The 20,241-nt window shown below is 33.1% G+C and overlaps 1 protein-coding gene across 1 annotated transcript; it reads left to right on the top strand.

Annotated features, from left to right (window-relative positions):
* The first annotated feature begins 9,838 nt into the window (after nt 1-9,838).
* On the top strand, nt 9,839-18,237 carry LOC148599824 (transcription factor Sp9-like). The gene is made up of 2 exons (XM_088559136.1): nt 9,839-9,975; nt 16,944-18,237. The coding sequence occupies exons 1-2, from the start codon at nt 9,955-9,957 to the stop codon at nt 18,150-18,152; spliced, it is 1,230 nt and encodes a 409-aa protein (XP_088415262.1). The 5' UTR covers nt 9,839-9,954; the 3' UTR covers nt 18,153-18,237.
* Nucleotides 18,238-20,241: the final 2,004 nt, after the last annotated feature.

Below are 20,241 nucleotides of genomic sequence, written 5' to 3'. Positions count from 1 at the left end.
GCCAGGAACCTGTAGTCCAGTAGTTGTCAGTCCCAAGCCAGGAACCTGTAGTCAATGGTTGTCAGTCCCAAGCCAGGAACCTGTAGTCAATGGTTGTCAGTCCCAAGCCAGGAACCTGTAGTCCAGTGGTTGTCAGTCCCAAGCCAGGAACCTGTAGACAATGGTTGTCAGTCCCAAGTCAGGAACCTGTAGTCTAGTGGTTGTCAGTCCCAAGCCAGGAACCTATAGTCCAATGGTTGCCGTTGTTTTTTTATGTTGATTGTTATTCGTTTTACGTTTTTTTTTCAATGGATTTTCATCTATTAGGAATAGTTTCACTTCATCTATTTTTGGGTTCTTTTACGGCTTGCTTTATGGTATAGGTTTTGTCCATCATTGAAGACCGTGTGGTGACCTGTATAAGTTTTATGGTATAGGTTTTGTCCATCATTGAAGACCGTGTGGTGACCTGTAGAAGTTTTATGGTATAGGTTTTGTCCACCATTGAAGACCGTGTGGTGACCTGTATAAGTTTTATAGTATGGGTTTTGTCCATCATTGAAGACCGTGTGGTGACCTGTAGAAGTTTAACTGTTCGTTTCTTAGCGTTTGATGGATGACTATTTCATTGGCAAACATACTTCATCTTTTTTTTTTATTCTTAAATTCATTTATTTAGTCGGTTTTGACGAATTGTTGGGTTTGTAAAAAAAATGTGTAAAACAAGTATATTTTCCCAAAAGCATCCCTTCTCTTCAACATGTCAGTTGCAACTATTTATAAATACTAATATTTTTCTCGAAATTCTTTAAAAATGCATTCAAAGAGTGTATCAATTTTGGGTTTCATTTTAATTAACATGGACAGATTCAAGATGCAAGATTTGACAATTGTCGACTGGAGCAAGGCTTAATTTTTTAAAGTAATTTTTTGGGAAAACCACGATATTACACACAAAATACACATTTTTCCCAATGGACGGTACTATAAGTGTTAAACGTGTGTAAAATCAAGATTTCATGCAAAAATATACTTTTCTTCCAATCTAAATTAAATTTATTTTAAACCATTTAGCTACTTACTGAAGCAAAAATAGTTTAAGTTTCAAAGAAAATTGTTTACTTAATGAGACCACCAGCGAGGTTGTCGTGTGTTGAAGAGTTATGTCCCTTTGAATAAAAACTTGCTAAAATGGCTTACATTACGGACTATTTCATGACCCTAGAGGATGTCTATTTGTTCTCTTTTTGACCTAGAGTTATCCTTCTTTGGTATACAATTTGGTTACAGAAAATCAAATCAACCTTAAATTATTGCAACATATAAAATAAATATTTTACTCAACCAGTCAATTATGAGAATATCAAAATACAATATAATTAAAAAGAAACTGAAAAAAACCCAAAAAATTACAAAACAAAAATATAACCAAAGACTGAAGTCTTCATAGTCGCTAATCATCAAATATTCTATGCCACTGAATTTGGCTTGATTTCAATATCCGAAATGGCACGAATGCGATATGCTCTAAAATCGGACGACTTCCGCAAGAATCTTGGTTCCCATGATTTCTCAGTCCTTCGTAACCGTGATTTTTTCAATCAACTCTCAATTTTTAGCCATCTCTGGGTCGCTTATGATATTGACCTGGGAACCAGATTAGAAACCAGGTTAAAAACTAGCAATGGCTATTTGTATATATCGGGCCCTGATAAGGTATGTGACCTATATAGCCAATTGTAACGAGCTCCTGTGTCTGAATCAGAAACTGGGTAATGTTCAATGCTAACCGATCATTTCATCTTTAATGTTAACTTCCCATTCTCATACAAGCAAATAACAGACATTTAAGGAGTACATTTTGATCCCGTATGAAGCTAGACATGGTACCGTTCAGCAGCTTAATCTGGAGTAGTAATATATGTAATTAGACAAATCATATGCGAACGTAAATACTGAAATTACGAGTGCAAGAAGTCTCTAACAATATTATTGACTTATAAAAAAAGGGTAACCCCCCCCCAAAAAAAAAAAAAAAAAAAAAAAAAAAATTAAAAAAAATCCTAAAGTGGAAACTGGTCATAAAAAAACATGATATGGTATAAAGTAAATAAACGCACAATGTTCGCTATGTTGTTTTTACTACAAGGTTGTATTTCATTTGCGCTATTTTAATAATAAATTAAATAAGTTTAACAGTTTGTACTCAATAGACATATAGAACTGTAAGCCACAGATGTAGAGCCAAGGACTTCATAATACTACTACCGTTGGATTTCAGAGCAATCTCGGACTAACCTGTAGACTGATTGCTGGTTTATAGTAAACAAACATATATTGCTCATTTATTATATGATTTTAAGATAACTAAACAGACTCTTCCGTGCTGTAAATGAAGTTTTGGTGTTTTTTCCATTTTAACATTAAATAACTCATCCTGCTCAAAATCCAACCTTCACCTATCCGTGGTGGGTACAGGTAAAAGAAAAATAAATGCTGGCGAAAAGTGAAATAATGATATAAACTATTATTACATTATATCAATTCACTTGTAAATGGCTCAAATGAAATATGGCTTGTTGCCCAAATGAAATTGATTTTGGCGCAATTGAAATAATAATTGGCATAAAAGCAATGCGTCGAAGACAACACAGGGACACGTACAGCAGCACCAACAGGTTTAGCATTATTTGTTGATCTGCAACAACCAACTTTAGAAGTAAGTGCATATGCGAGTATGTTTAATTGCTGGGATATAAAATGCTTGCATGATAACATGGTGAAAGACCGTCCGTCTGTCTGTAGAATTATTAAACCGGCTAGAGAGATTGAGTTATTGAATGTGAAGTAATGTGATTGTACGGGGATACATGTATATATTATGAAATTATCAACTGTTTTGGCTCGTAAAATTCATTTTTACACATCATTTATAGGGATATTTTCTTCGATAATGCACTGCATGCCCTACAGCAATTGCGAGCTACTCGTTCCTTTGAAATATATGACAAACCTTAAAAAACTTCATGAAATTTTAATGAAAGAGGAATCACATTTTTCTTTATCACTCATAAACGTAAATGTATAATTTTAAACGGTAATCACACTAAACTCCGAGTCCTGCAACCGATGGATTATCGAGGCGTAATAATTCGATTACTCGTCTCTGTTGGCGCATTATTTGAAATATCGTTTGAAGTATTACCCAGTGTAAAAAGCATGCAAAAAAATAATTGTAAGATGCAATTAAAATGGGTAAGTAATTGAGCATTGTTTCTTGGTTGTCTGGATAATAAGAACGCTATTCGTTTGGAAAGAATCTTTATTTTTATTTTAATTCATATCAAAATTTATCTGTTTACGTATTTGGCCTTTATTTATAACACACGGGTGGAAATAAATGTAAATATATGTACAGTTTCCTTAGTATATATGCTTACGCAAAAGGTTTTTTTCATCATATGGATATATTTTATATATTCCTTAAATTCTTTATTTTGAAATCGTAGAGAAATTACAGTTCAAGGTAGTGACACGTGCAGTCCGAATGAAAACATCAACATTTAACTCAACATGCACCTACAACTTTTCAATAGCTAAACGAACTATAGCTACCCCCGCATGACTCTTAATTGGACCATTACTTAAAACGTCCGCGTTATTGTTAAGAGTTTCTGTTAATCTAATTCACCATAATAGTCGTCATATTTTGCAATTGCGAGCAAGTGACGTGTCTCTTTGATTTTTAGTTTATAAACTACATATCTTTGTCATCAAAGACTTTCCTTCCTGACTGAACAAGTTTTAAATCTCAATGCTTTCAAACTGGCAATTTGTTTTTCATTTGATTTCAAATTGTGTATATTAATCAAGTATTATATGTGCCATCTTAGTTGCATAGGACCCAGTGGCGGATCCAGAGTTCCAGAGTTTTAGGTAAGAGGGACCCAAAAAATAAATTATTGACAGGATCACGAAGTGAGTGTTTTTCATGATTTAACACACACAATTTTTCAACATTTTTTTTTAACCTGTCTGAACCGTATTAAAAAACAGAGACCTTTATAAACCAAACACCTTTAGAGGTACCATTAATACGTCAGAATAATATGCACTTTAAATCTGTGTAAAGCGTACATCTGCCTAAACTCATCAAACTCTTTGGTCTCCGCACAAAAAAGGGTTCGATTAAACGTTTCGACAGGTTTAACTGTATTTTGTTACGAAGTCCCTGCGATCTGTAAACGTAACATCTCCCTAAACATAAGTCGTATATAGCCGCAAATAACTGTTCCCAACTTATGTACGGCTGAATTCGTTTTGGTTTTTTTTTTTTTTTGGAAATATTCCTTTTTGTGGCAGGTACCGTAAAGACACAGAAGAGCTAATAAATAGCTCTGAAATCTACTGTACATGTAACAAAATTAAAGCTGCTGTACGTTAAAACACATAAAATACCGTATGCTTAAGCTCGTCAATTTATTTCAAACGTTTTTTTTAGTCAAAGAGATTTTGCCATAACATACTCTTATCTTTGTCTTTTACATACACACCAACCAATTTTCCACAATATTTTTTGTTATATTTTGCATATTAAATGCCAAATTTACGTTTCACATAGAATCCCATAAAATTACATATTATTTGAAGAACACAGTTTTTTAACTGGACATCGGCACTTAATAAAATTGAAAAAAAATTCAATGTATTAACATGAGATACGTCGCTCATTGTGATTGTGTAGCTCTGGTCGCTGAAGGCCTCTAAAATTGCAGAAATTTTAATAACCTGTCATGTTTACTCCTCAAACTTTTGTTGACCTTTAAGTATGATGGCGGATATGAATAAGGAGCCCATCTGTGGTAGTAACTAGTATGTTAGAGAGTCTTGTTTTTTTTTCTTAATTTTGTTCGTACTATGATATCTTATTACAATGATTTATATACACGTACTTTGAGAGAAATTGAAACACATCGAGTGTCTAGTTAGGAAAACTTGAATAGCTTGGTTTCAGGATTAAAATGTTACTGTAAGTAGAAGCAATACTATTCTCATAATTACAACGTTATAAAAGTTCAAAAATCATGAATCAACTCGCGCAATTGATATGTTATTTGCGAAGTGAGACACGGGGCTTAACGATAGTACACTCAGATGCAAATCACGAAATTTTCTAAATGAAAAGGATAACGGTTTCTGGCTATTAATTGCTCATTTCTGCCCAACATTTTGCGCGAGATGAACAAAATATTCCAACAATAAGGGGTGGGGTGGGGGGTTCCAAGATGAGTTCCGATCTCGGAACTTCTTGGATCCGCTACTGAAAATAATCATATTTTTTTATCAACATTACACTAGAGTATACCCCTCGAGTCGAGGTGGAAGTAAATACGTGAAAAGAATTTTTCGAGCTCTATAAAAGAGTATGTTGATATTCTAATTTGACTACTGAGGTAGGACTAATCTTTTATCAACGGTTCGGTGACCAATCTAACGGGTCTGGTCCATTATGATCTTAATTTTAGTAGACTCCCGTTGCACATTACTTTAGTTTCTGTGTGCATTATTTCAGTAATTGTTTCTGTTTTTTTGTGAAGTCTGTCCATGGATTTTTTTTTATATTTTTGATAGTCTGTTCCTCATTCTAATTTTAGTATCCTAACACTTGTATTACGGTTTTCGCGCGAACCGCTAGCAGATAGATAGTGTGGCTACCTTTTGTACAAGAAACAATAACAGTTGCAGATCCAGGATTTTCCGTTAAGGGGGCGTTAATAGAAATGCCAAGCGAAGCGAGTCAAAATAAATTTTTGAAAGTAGAATTCGGAAAAAATAAAAAAACTTTTTTATCAGATTTTAGGGGGTGGGCGAAATAGTCTTGACTTAATTGCAAATCATTAGAAATAACAAAATGAAATGGGGTTCTATGTGCATGTACAAATTATTGGTGAATAAATATATTAGTTGTTTAGGCAATTGCCATGCACTGTTTCTGATATCAACGACAAACTCTTTATAAATGAAATGATTTCTAACGTGACGTGAAGAGGCTCGTAATAATATTTAATAAGTACACCTCTTTCAAATATAATGCTTTTAATTGGTCCAATTTTTTTCAGTATTCATTATTAAAATTTTAATAAGTAGTTTTCAATTGTACAAATGAAAAAGAATGAATTATAAATGAATTTGCAATTTATGTATTTTACGAATGGAATTGTTAGCATATTGAATTTTGTTTAATTTTGTCACAATTTAATGTTAAGTTCCGACTTATCGACGCCCTCAAGAGCTCACTTCATCGGGGAAGGTTTTAGAAATTTATTCTGTTGAGAAAACACAGCGATATAAGGACATTTGTGTTATATTGAACAATAAAAAAAGAATTTTCCATTGAACGAGGTAGGGTGCCTTTACATAGAACCTACATTGTCAAAAAACTTGTTTGCTCAGTGGGGTTCTTTACAAAAGCTCGCTACTCACAGTATTGATGACGTTACGGGGTCAACTCCTCGACGTTTCTTAAAAATTTTATGCACAAAACAATATTTTATCGAATACTATTGACATTTTTAGTCAAGAACTAATTCAATATTAAATAAAGAAACTTCTTTTTTTAGTTCTAACAACTTAAAATGAAATTGAAATTAACGATGAAATTTTGAAGGGGGTTCTGGAAAGGATTTCCAAAAATAAACCATATGATAGTAGGAAAGCAGAAAAGCGATTTTCAACTGAAGAGGATAGTTCATCACCTTAGACCATCTTTTCGGTTTGCCCCCTGTTATTCCATTGAAAGTACTTAAGTACTAATTACGTTTTAAAAGTCTGAATACGTGCTAAGAACATGGAACTCCTGAACCCAATATCACAAACTAGTAGTTCAATTTGTCACCTATGAACTTATTCTGCATTTTCAGGCTGAACTGAAACGGCCTGTGACGTTGTTGTCGTCGCCCTGGAGTTTCCACTTAACTTGTTCTGCCTTATTACAAATTTGATAATGCTCCATAAAAAAACAAGGATATAACTCTTGAAATCAGTGATATATATATATTCAATTTCACCAAAGCCTGCCAAGCTTTCATTTGAAACAGAATGAAATCAGTCTAAGTTGCTTTGATGCTTATATAAGTTTGAAGTAAAATGCTGAATACAAACGTTAAAATGATTTGTAAGAGTTGTGTTCCCTACCCTAGGTCTACCTCCTTAATGAAGGTCATGCATTTTTTTCATGTTGAATGTGTAGGTGAAACATTTTAATGTATCAAACAATAAATGGTAAGTTGTCTTATCAAAGAAAAATAATCACAATTTAATTCGATTTCCCCTTTCTTGCGCCCCTTATTTCGAGTTGACGAAATGACACGATCTTCATTTACAGTCTGAAAGGCGTTATGGGGTGGAAACAAAAGATTCTTTATACACTGTACTGAGCATAAGTACATACTCGAAATCGGGGTTCGAGCTCCTGAATTTAGGATTTAAAATAAATTGTAAATGAGTCAAGTTTTGTTTATTAATCAGATTTGCAAACGTGCCCGCTATTCTAACATAATATGAAATTATTGATATCGATGAATAAACGGTAAAACAATCTATGTTTAAGCGAAAATGGAGCGAATTATACGGACATGCAAACAAACCTGAAAATGATGTATAAAATTAGGACGCACAAAACACAAACGCACACGCGCGCGCACGCAGATCAGTTAACAATATGTATTATACCCGTTGAAAAATATAGACTTTGATGTTTTGAAGGCGCAAGTTGAAGTTTTGATGAAATTAGACAAAATCGGAATTTAAAAAGTGCTTTTATGCTGCCACAATTTAAGAGACGAACTCTTCAAAAGCTCCCTTTTTAGGTTACTGTCAGGCGATCCTTTCTGTATGTACATTTAGTTATAACCAAAATTTAGAAAAAAATAAGCGGTCTAAATTAAATGCAACTCTGGCTACTTTTCATTATTGACACGCATATGTACATGCATGTATATATAGAATCATAATAATTCTATATATATGTGTCGAAATACGTAGAAAATACATCTCTCTAAGTTAACTTTTTTTTCGCGAAAAATTATACCACAATTTAGTATACAAGCAACTACATGCAATTAAATCAGGTCCCGTCCGTGCGAGACCCGACAGGGTAGTCAAGGACGTTAAAAACCCCATTAGTTAGTTAAATCAAGTACCAGTCATTGTAAGAATCACGTAGGGGCCGCAAAGTAGCCACAATTTACTGCATTCGAATCAAGGGATTAACTAGATTGGTTATACTATTGTGGTAAAATGGGTCAGGAATTCGTTAAAATGCTAGCTGTAAATGAGAAACTAATGAGCAGAGAAATTTGTCAAAACATCACATTATTTTTACATTCTTTATTCTAGTTCCAAATGTCTTCAGATTTGTAGAAATCAAGATACTAGCAGTCATTCTGAGTACAAGAGATCTGACATGGTTGTTAAAAGTACTATACAAGTTTTTTTTTACAAGTAAACATGTTTTCAAATTTTTTGATTTTAGTGTATTCTGACACACACTCACCGTACTGAGGCAAAAAATAATAATAGTCTTTCTTTTCTTGCTACCAACAAGAAAAAAATATGGTAGATAGGTAGGGGGGGGTTATTTTATTTTTCATAAATATTTCTCATTGAGTTAATATGGAAACAATCTCGACTTTAATTATGCTTAAGCCAAAATGGCCATAAAATGTTTAGGGTAGGCAAAAAATAGCAAAAACAAATCAAGACAAATAAATAAAAACAAACAAACAAACAAAAACAACTAGGATAGGTAGGGTAGCAGGAAACCAACACATATATTTTTTTGGCCTAATGCGACAAACTTGTGACAAATATATATTAAGTTTAACACAGACACTCCGAGCAAAAATTCGCACTGTTCGGGTTCAACGACGAATCAGAAATCGCATTGAGCATTGAACTATCATTGCTCTAATGTGTTTGTATTACCTAGAGCGTTCGAAGGAAACGGCATAGAAATAAATATATGTGCACTATACTTTAAAAAATCCAAATAATTATTGAGTCGGAATTAGATCCGCCCGCTCCTTAAACTAGAAAAGAACACAAACATGTACGAAATGATTTATAAATTTACAAAACATATTTTTTTCTTCAATTCTTATCCTTATTCTTTCCTTCTATTGTGTATTGTTTCTTTTTTAACGCAATTAAATGTTCTTTTTCTAAAGTTTATTTTTGTCGACAGTATACATTTTTTGTTTATTGATACTGTAGATGAGATCTCTCAGATTAAGCAGAGGAAAAAAAGAATATTGCTTTGTCCGAAATTAGTTTTAATACTGGAATCTCCTCCTTTCAAAGTAATACCGTGAAAATGTATCAAAATACGCCATCACAATGACTTTAATTTAATCTATCAAAACAATTTCTCTCACGTTTGAGAGATATTCATTTGACTATAGTATTTCAACAAATATAAATGTTACTTCTATATTTGATACAGTTGAAAAATTCCATATTTAGTAAAATTATGTAAGATCGTTTATGTTAGCATCTCAATTTAAAATATTTGGCGTATTGAATTTCAGATATAATTGATATTTGTCCTTAGTTTCCAGAAGTCACTTTCTAGTCTAATAATAACTTAATAAATTAATTTAATTGAACCCCCGGATATCATCTTCACAATAATCAGCTTGCGCAATAATAAATAATATCCTTTTCCATTTGGAAAGTTGATTTTAATGAAAAGGAGGCGTTTCTCCACTCTGTTTGTCAATCAGGTTCACGTCTGCGCTTGAGGCGGCCATTGGTTGATGCTAATAATAGCTGGAGTCAATAACGGGCGGAGATAGGGTGGATCTTTACAAATTTAATATGTACCTGCGAGAGATATCTAACACTTAATTTTGTTAGGTATGGATTGAGAGCGATTAGCAGGATAATTTTATACATTAGTATATATACAAATTCATCATGGCTACCACTCTGATTGGGGTAAGTTTCATCGATTGTTTTTTATTACGGTATTCTGTTTTTTTTTCTAATCTTTTGAAGTTCTTAACAAGTTTTAGAAAACCAGATTGTACCCGTGTTTTGTTTTTTTCAAAACTTGTAACTTTTGTATCTGAAGACCTTTCTACTTTGTTCGCAAGCCTTTTGTTTAGAAAAGGCTAAGTTCAAATAAAGGGGAAGGGAGTGTTACTCATGTTCAAAAATCAAAACTAATGGAATAAATAATCAGCCGCGAAGTACCACACTTTCGATTTTTGTCAAAAGTTTCTTTTTTGTATTATACGACAGTGTTTTGCTTGTTAGCTTTACATGCCAAATCACTATTTTCGACGGGAAGTACAATATTTTTATTTATTTAGTAAAGATGTGGGAGAAATTACATTTTGAGGTATCAGGTGTAAATGCTTGAATATTACATCATTTTCAGGCTTTAATTGTGTAAGCACAAAAATATTACGATGAGCTTAAATTTTGGTTTTATTTATTAGTAGGAAAACGCCTTGCGATTCAAGGGGAGCATATATTACTGAAAATAATATGCCGTATATTTGTAGTAACAAGTATGATAAAAAAACACATTTTAGGTCATGTTACATGTATGCCATTGATATAATTACTAGAAAGTAAACAATTGAAAAATGGAAGCCTTGCATACAAATAGTTTCGGTTTCACTTTTCAATCAAATTCATATAAAAATGCCATATAATTATTTGTAAAAAAGTCACTTTTCATTGACAGACACAAAATTTAATTTTAGGAGAAAAACATCAAATAAACTAGTCTTATCACATATCTCATAACTCAATTACTGCCACCTGTTACGACAAATCCATTCGTTTAAAATCTTAAAAACTCATAAAATGACTTGCACATAAGATATAAACCGGTACGGTCGACACTGATAAAAACATAAAAAACGATTAAATTTCTCGTAATTATTTTGTAAACAACAGCTTCTTAAAGTTATATTTGTATACATAGCGAAACCCTATACCCTTAGCTATGCAGCGGTGCGGATTTATATACCCGCTCTTCTGAGTTCTCCTTTTTCGGAGGATTTTACAGTATAAGCAAATACAATAGAAAGTGCGAGGTTATCATGTAAGGTCGTCCGTTAATTACCTTACTTTTTGTTGCGAGGACAGAGTTCAGATCAGTATTTTGGTTAGCGCATTGCACGCAATCTACCCCCGAAGTATTTTAAAGTAATTTTGGTCTTCTTTCGGAGACAGTAAAGTGAAGAAAACGCTTAGATCTTTTGTGTACTTATACCCTTGAAGTGGACTTAAACCAGTCTGAAGTTATTTCTTAATGATTTTAAACACCTTTACCGTATGGTTTTAAAATTGGACAATACATATTTTTTGTGTTATTTCATTAACAAGCATGAAAGAATCTCGCCACCATATAGTATCTAAAGCAACATACACTATTTTCTCTTACTTTTTGCAGTACCTAGATGTTAAGATAAATTTAAGAAGCAAACATTTCTTTTCATTGCCAGATTTTGCATACGAATTTCGTGTTTGAAATTCATGTATAAGTTTTGGGCCTATATGCTGTGATAAAAAAGGGAAGATACACTGACTGTAGAAAGTGTAGAAACTGCTTTCAATTATTAGTTTCAACTATCCTCATCTTTTATAAAAATTAGCAATTCGCTTAATTTTCTTCAACATTTTCTTTAACGTTCATGTTCAAGTGCTTATTATTCCATTCATTGAGTTATATACATGTACTTAACATTTTTTACAAGCGAATGAAAAATACAACGAAATCAAAATATAATAATGGAATCAAATTTTGGGCTCAAAATTAAGTTGACCCGACTTTATTTCGCTTGCTTTTGGAATGACTTTTTTCTCTCTCTCCATGCAAATTTTTGTTTTCTTAATTTATTTTTCAGGGATTGACATGTCTAGTCGTTGCAATGCTAATATTGTGATATTTATCCGTATTTAGCTAAAATGTATCAAATCAAACAAATAATGAATCACTCGTAAATCTAATCTAGTTGAAACGTTAAAATTTGAATTATTAGAAAATTAACTGCTAAAATTCTCGAGAAAATAGCTAAACGATTTCTTTTGAATTTTTAAGCATCAGAAAATTATTTATGACATATTTACACATTAGACTGCCAATATTAGATTGATATCGCCCTTGGACGCATGACCCCTCGAATGATAATGATTGCCACTTAAGGCTTAATATTTCTTCTTCACCAAAAAATTTCAAATAGAATAATAAAAAGTTCAAATTGGTGCAACTATTTAATTTTTACGGTCGTAATGGGGTTTGAAGAAAATCGCAAATAAAATTGAAATTCTATCTTTTCCGCTGTAGAAAGAAGTTTAAATGTAAAATCGAAAAGAAAATATTAGAATTGTATAGCATTTAAAATAAATAAGAGTGCTTTACTCCACACTTCAGAATGATGTTTAATTAGATACGAAATAAATTGAAAAATGCGTTAAAAGAGCGAGAAAAGGAATTAAGAAAAAGAAACAAGATATCTACAGGGATGAATCATTCATCTAATCTTGATAAATAATTAGTTTTAAAGGATAAAAATTCAGATTTTTCACCTCAAAGGTGGCCGTTAACAATGCAATTTTTGTTTACAATTTCCATTGGGTAGTTAGATGGATTGGCAAAAATCTGACTAAGGGATTCGTACTGAAATAAGGTAGGTAAGGATAAAATTGAAATTAATATTTTTAGCTCTAGAGATTTGATATATATACGAGGGAGCAGCAATTTGTTCAATATGTCGGAAGAAGGGAGCAATAATTTTATTCATGTGCGGGCCAAGGTCGAACTATCTTTAGTTGAAATGTCTGAATAAATAAAAAAAAATACCATACATTTATATTATGAATATCATTATGTTGAAATACAAGGACCGTCTTTTTGGCCATTATAATGCTGAATTGCAGGATGAAATGGCAACCATTGGATGAATGTCCGAGAAGAGAGTCGAACCAATTATTCTAGGTTTGTTTTCGTATAGAAATGTCCAGAAGGATCGTCGTTTTGTTTTGTTATAACGCTGGATTGATGTCATTTTAAAGTAGGGTCCTGCATTTTAATATAAATATGAGTATTATTGGGTCGAAGTGTTTTCTGATATTTTAATCACTGTTGCTTCCCAGACAGATCTAGAATATCATTATTCAGTTTTGAATAAAAGGGTGAAAATAGTTGTGTTTCATGGATAATGGGCATTACTTTTTGGATATTTTGTCTTATTTTTTAATTTACTTCTCGCACTAATTTATTTAAATTCACTCGAAACAAGAAAAAGGTAATGCTTCATTTTATCTAAGCCCCCTCCCTCCCTAAAAAGAAAATTGATAATTGAAATTGTTGCTTTTGTAGAATAATAGCTCCATTTTGTTATTCTATTTGGCATTATTTGATCATTTTATACATTAAAATCCGTGCTGTGTTTTTTTAAAAATTATTATTGTTTTTTGTTTTGTTTTGTTTTGTTTTGTTTTTTTGGGGGGGTCCTAAAATCCACTTCTTTTCTCGATTTCAAAATGATGCCTGTTTAACACACAACATAAATATTTTTTTTATGAATCGTACAACAAACGCAGAAATACTCATTGAAATCAATTATCAAATAAAGGAACCCACTTCAAACGGTGTAACTTTTATTCAATATTTGTGTCTAAACTTTAAGATCAAAGAGAATCACGGGAGTCGTCCTTCATTGAAACTCATTTAGGTGTATAAAGTTAATCTTTATAAGTACAATTTTTCATTAAATTGAACATAGTAGATAAGATGATGATCTGAAAAGCCGCCTCTTCTGCGTGTGGCAAGCTGAAGGCCATATTTGACCAATCTTTACGAATTCATAAGTAAAAAGTGTCCAAATTTACCACCTGTGTACTGTCCGGATTGTGTGATCATGTCCCTCCCGGCTATTGTTTTTTTCCCTCGATATCCTAATCAGTGTTCGATCGGTTAGTATAGGTGTCGCTTTGTCACACCTTCTCTTTGGGCTTACAGGGTTTATCTGTGTTATAAAAATGTTCTCCTTGTAAAAATAAAATAATGATGATATCTAGACTTTATTCAGACCAGTCAAAACGAAAAGAAAAATGAAAGAAAAAGGAATATATTGAAGGTGTGCAATTATTATACTTAGAATATTAAAAAAAATAATAATGTTGATTATCATCTTAACAACAACGACGACGACGACGACGACAACAACAACAACAACAACAACAACAACAATAATAATGATAACAACAACAACAACAATGATAATGATAATAATAATAATAATAATGGTAATGAAAATAATGGTATTGTACATAAATTATAGTCCTTGATTGAAAAACGGTATTACTTATTTACCATGTTAAAGAGTTCCTAGTTTAAAATCCTATTGTTGAGGTGTTGAAAGATACTAAAAAAAACAAGTTCCTGGAGTTAAAGTTTCTTTCAAAAAAAAAAAAAAGAAAGAAAAGTACTTTTATTTGTGAATATAGGTCTTTACATAAAGTTAAACATTGCACACCTTTTGGAATGAAATGAAGTCAGTTGAAGCTTTGAAACCCTACTGAAATGCACTTTACTAAGATGAGGTAAGGGTGGATGTAGCAACGTTGTCGCCTGATTGTCTGTGAATAACTCTATTTCAGTTTTCAAAATGTAAAACTGCATCTTTTCACTCATTAATTCATTTAGAAGAACACTTTTATGTAACAAAAAGCAGTAAAATATTTTCTTTTCTTACTGCTAAGCGACATTTTGTCAGTTCTGCAACAACTCCGCAATCTGGAATATTTCAATTTGTAATAAAAACCATAAAATTTACTGAAAAATAATTATCTCTTAAATTTGACAATTATTAAAAATGACAATAATTTTGATAAAGTGGGATATCAAAAGACATTATAACAGATGGTGCTAAACTCAAAGGTTATAAACTACAATTTCTATCTCGCGACCATCAAATTTTTGATAAGATTGTAAGCGACACGACTGCAGTCCTCTGATTGAATTAGATTTTTTTATGTCATGAGTGATTTGTTCCAATTAGGACTGACAGCACATGTTTTTTCTTTTTTTGTGTGTGTGTTTTTGTTTTTGCCTGAAAAGGAAGTTGATATAGTTAGGTTAGTTGTTATTTTTATTTATGTTTTTCAGGTTTTATTTTTTTGCTTTTTTGTAAGTCGGAAGTGGAATTGTTTTGTTCCATTTTTTGGGGAAATATTATGAGAAAAAAGGAAATAATTCCATTTGAGAAAAAAAAGATGCCCTTGTAATAAGAATCGTAGTGCTTATCAGACAAAAAATGCAATAAAATACAATGCATTTGTATAGTTACCAGGTGTGGCGTTAGAGACAAAAGGTCGAATCCAACATGGTGCAAAGTAGGAAAATTCTTCCGCTTTTTTAAAATGGTTTACATATAAATTGTAATTTTGTCATTTGAATGCCCCTCTAATAATTAGACTTTAAGGAGTATATGTAGGTAGGCTTTTTATCTTGTCGTACTATGCTTTGTAGTCGACTCCTAATTTTAAGGGGAAAATATTTTTACCTACTCCATTAAGTTAAATAGTTTGTGTAAGATTTAAGTAATTCAATTCTTGTTTTTTTCCCTGAATTATTTCTTTTTAAAACACAACGATGACATAAGCAATATGTTGGTGGTCAAGGGATTTATTTTTTACGACTTTTCACGAATAGAGATGGGTTAAATACGGGTCTAATATGACACTAAGCCTTCTAAAGCGGCCGTTAAGATAAACCAACCTCGAGGGCTCACCGAATACTCATGACATCGTCAGAAAAGTTTGTGAATGGATTTTAGTCAATACGTTTGGCTAAGAGGTCAAGTATTAAGAAAATTATTACTCCTTTTTATAATGGAGATGTCACATGAATTCTCGAACATAACACGGTAATCTCGCGTTAACGTGAATTAGATCTTCTTGTCAAAAGGAATGAAAAGGGTGTAAACTGTATTGAATTGTGGAAGCCCATAATATTCGTTCCCACTGAGAGCAAAACTTGTTATCTTTTGATGTTGTGAAAAATCTGATTAAAGGAATTTAAAAATCCTGTTTTACAGTCCCGCGCTAAATAGTACCTCGAAATGATACGGGTCAATGACGACCAATTCTATTCTGCATTAAATTTACATTTCACTACAATGCACCGAAAAATAGTTATTCTTTGATGAACGCATTTACTGTTTAGGAATAAACTTCCAAAGGAGTCATATCTATATACATTCCATATGTTATTTTCTACCGTGGTCTGTCGTAGTTTAATAACGTGTGGTTATTTCGTTACTTCAAAATCGAATATGGCGGATGTTTCTTCCGACCGATTAGAGATAAAAACAAATATGAGAGTTTGAAACGTTTTTATTGTAATTAGACTACAAAACGTCAGATTGGGTGATGAGATTGTTCGTAGAAGAACTGTTAAAAGGTTCATTTAGTGCAGAAAGTGGTTTTAAGTTGAAAAGACTTGATCATTGAAATAGTTATAGCTAGACTTGTGATGGAATAGGAGGTCCAGAAAAGGTAGCAATAGATAAAATATCGAAATTATCAGATAGGCACCAAGTTGAGAAAAGGAACATGTTCTGGAAATAAATAAATGGCAATTGTTTTCAATATGCTAAGAAACCTTATAAGCTATGGTTGACTCTTTTGATTTCTCACTTTAATAGTTTTCCTATTCTTTTATGGCCGTCGTGATTGGCATGAAGCCCAATTTCTTTGAGGTTTGACATAAAAAGTAACAGACATTGACAGACTTTGAGTTTACTCAATATTAGTTTATAACAAATTTAATATCTTTTTTCAGTCCTCTTTTATTTTAAGATAAAAGGGGTTAACCATTCTTAACTATAGAATTCTATGATTAAATAATTATCTCACAAGTTTATTTATCTTTGTCTTTTCAGGACCCACATCATCTAGGCGGGGCACCACTTGCAATGTTAGCAGCTCAGTATAACAAACTGGGAGACAGGTGTCCCTCTCCGATATCTGAGAGTAAAGGCTTTCATCCATGGAAACGACCCATTGCCGCAGTTACTGCCCCTGATCCGTTATATCTGTCATCCTCGAGGTTACCTGGATTAAATGGATCCGTTTCTGTGCCTTCTTCGTCAATGTGCTATGGACGCTCGCCCACCATTTCTTCACATGCGCAGTCAACATGCAATGACTGGGTAAGCCCCGGAACCGGAATCTCGCAACAAATATCAGAAACTCCGTCCCCTACATATCCGCCGAAAATGGTTACCGAAAATTGTACTGGTGCTTCGATGTTTGGCAACGTTTATTCTAGAATTCCGCCAGTAAATGGACATTCATATGAATCTTGGTCTTTAAACATGAACATAACACACATGAAAAGTGAAAACGCGCAAAACAACGGACATTCATCCTCTTGGTGGGACATGCATTCTCCCCCGTCAAGTTGGTACTCAGATATACCCGTCACAGCGCCATCTATCCATTCACAGCTATCTCAGACATACCCGACTTCAGACTACCCTTTGAGTCATTCATTAAGTTCGGGAACCAGTCCTTACATGCAACCAAGTCAACATGTTTTGCAGGATGGCTATAAGACAATGTTTTCACCACAAAACGAAATAACAACGCCGAGTTTGAGTTCTAGTTTGAACCCTTTTCTTTCAAGACCTGTGCTTGGCAATATGCCAATGACAAAAACTCAGAGAAGACTTAATGGCCGTGCAACATGTGACTGTCCAAACTGTCAGGAAGCAGAACGTTTAGGTCCTGCAGCTGCACAGTTACGAAAGAAAGCACTTCACAGTTGTCATATACCCGGATGTGGAAAGGTTTATGGAAAAACTTCACACCTGAAAGCTCACTTGCGGTGGCATACGGGGGAACGGCCCTTTGTTTGCAATTGGCTGTTTTGTGGTAAACGATTTACCCGCTCAGACGAACTGCAGCGCCACCTAAGGACACATACTGGGGAAAAGAGATTCGCTTGTGAAATTTGCAATAAGAGATTTATGCGTAGTGACCATCTAAGCAAACATGTTAAGACACACGGATGCACGGACAAAAAATCAGACTCGAAAAATTCAGAAAAGAAGGAGGATAAAACTCAAAGCTCTGGTGCTAAGTCATAATTAAGCCTTAATGATATTAAATTGTACTGCTGAGATATTTTATTTTAGAGTATGCATTAAAATGATGTTAATAGTTCTATACAAAAGCTACCTTGTGCAGTTTATGGGTTTATTGTCTTTCTCGAATTTGTTCTGGCCATTCGATAATTTTTGGCGCTTACCATTCAATTTACACATTCATAAGCGGATCCAGGGGTTGTGTTAAGGCGGTTTGACCTCGTTCTTTATGAAGGTTGTACTTTTTTTTAAAAAGTTTTTTTTTTAAATTTCATGTGTGATTTTGGCAATAACTACCTAGATATCCCTTTTTTCAAATTATCCGCGTATGACAATATTTCCACATTAGGCTTAATTTATGATATACAGTTCCTTTTGGCCGCGTCAAAATTACAATATTTCAACTCATAAACAATATTCTGGCAGTTACATTTTAAATATATTATTTCTACAATAAACCTAGCTGAACCGAACTTTGAATAATTCAGAAACCCTTAGACATAACGGTATTTCAGTTCCAATGCATTTGAACACTTAGCGCCTAACTAAACAACAAAATTGTCAAGAGAATTTTTTACTAACCGAATCCTTTTTGGGCTGGAGGTTTTATTCAGGAGGTAGACCTAAGGGAAGGGACATAGCTCCTGAAATCAGTGATATGCTTGTATCATATTCAATTTCACCAAAGCCTTTCAAGCTTTCATTTGAAACAGAATAAAATCAATCCAAGTTACTTTGATTCTTACATGAGATTGATGTAAAATGCTAAAAACAAACGTTCCAATGATTTGCAAGAGTTGTGTCCCTTGCCCTAGGTCTACCTCCTTTAGACCGATGGTCTGTTAACACAGGTTTAAAATGCATTGAAACTGACATCATGATAACTCTGAATATGTCTGGTTGAGACAGACTGTCGATTTAATTTAAGTATGGTAAAGACGGGTTCAAAATGCATTGGAACTGATATAAAGGTTCTTCTTCGATTTAGTCAGATTTTGGTTTATTTAGGGTTCAGTTCAGACACGTTTTACAGGGGATATATAAGCAACTGTCGGCATTGTTCATTGTGGACTAATCATTCAGTAATAAATCTAAAGGCTGTTGTTCGTTCAATAGCCAATGAACAGTTTAAAACAACTCCATTTGAATTTTCAAACATTGGATGATTTAGCGACCAACGAAAAATTTGTATAGTCGTCGTCGCTAAAACAAGCATATTGGCGAATCTAGAAATTCATAGAGAAAAAGGGAGTACAGTATGCATTATAAACCTGTGTTAACAGACCATCGGTTTAAAAGAGGTAGACCTATGGTAAGGGACACAACTCTTGCAAATCATTGGAACGTTTGTTTTCATTTTGTCACTCAATAAAAGCAAAGTAGATCTGTCCTAACGACCCAAGGAACTGTTACCCTTTAGCGTTATAATCTTGTTGATCAATCAATCAGTCAATCAACCTGTGTGATAAAACACTATGGACGAAACATTCACGAAGCGAAGAAAAAATATAGAGAAACAATGAGGTGTTTCATACAAAACCACAGTGACCCCTGACTAAATCGAACTCTGTATAAACCAAAAACTTGTTTCATCCAAAAACCTTTAAAGTTATGATAACCTTATGTCAGTTTCAATGTTTTTAAAGGTTGTGGAAACCGTTCATTTGTCCAAATTGAACAAAACCAAACTAGTCCATAATGGTTTCGGTTTAGACAGGTTTCTTTGACGTCACATATAGTATTGGAGTATTTTTTCAAGAGGTTGTAAACCTATGTGTACGTAAAATAAGAATGAGAACACATTTGAGAACTGACGTATGTAAGTGATAAAGAATATCTATAAATGTCAGGCAGTAAATGAAATTTCCGTTTGTATTTTGCATTACAGCAATCAAAACGAAATGGGTTTGACCTTTAGGTCAAAAATTGACCTTTGTGTTTCTCGAGACTATCAAAAGTTCAAACACTTGCTTTGTTAGAACAAAATCTATAGATAGATGTACCAATATTTGATTTGACAAAACATATTTTGAAATACAAATACTACTTACAAATGTTAGCATGTATGAGAGTATAAAACATTCAACTCGAG

This window comes from Perna viridis, chromosome 13 (genome assembly GCF_037379345.1).
Source record: "Perna viridis isolate PV_CMFRI_1.1 ecotype Kerala chromosome 13, ASM3737934v1, whole genome shotgun sequence".
Taxonomy (NCBI): domain Eukaryota; kingdom Metazoa; phylum Mollusca; class Bivalvia; order Mytilida; family Mytilidae; genus Perna; species Perna viridis.
The sequence above is the reverse complement of the archived record's forward strand: the minus strand, read 5'-3'. Positions and strand labels throughout refer to the sequence as shown.

Bases quoted from the DNA above. Each gene is read 5' to 3' on its own strand.
- LOC148599824 (XM_088559136.1), top strand. From the start codon at position 9,955: ATGGCTACCACTCTGATTGGG. The intron at 9,976-16,943 runs GTAAGTTTCATC...TTGTCTTTTCAG, and splicing joins TGGCTACCACTCTGATTGGG to GACCCACATCATCTAGGCGG.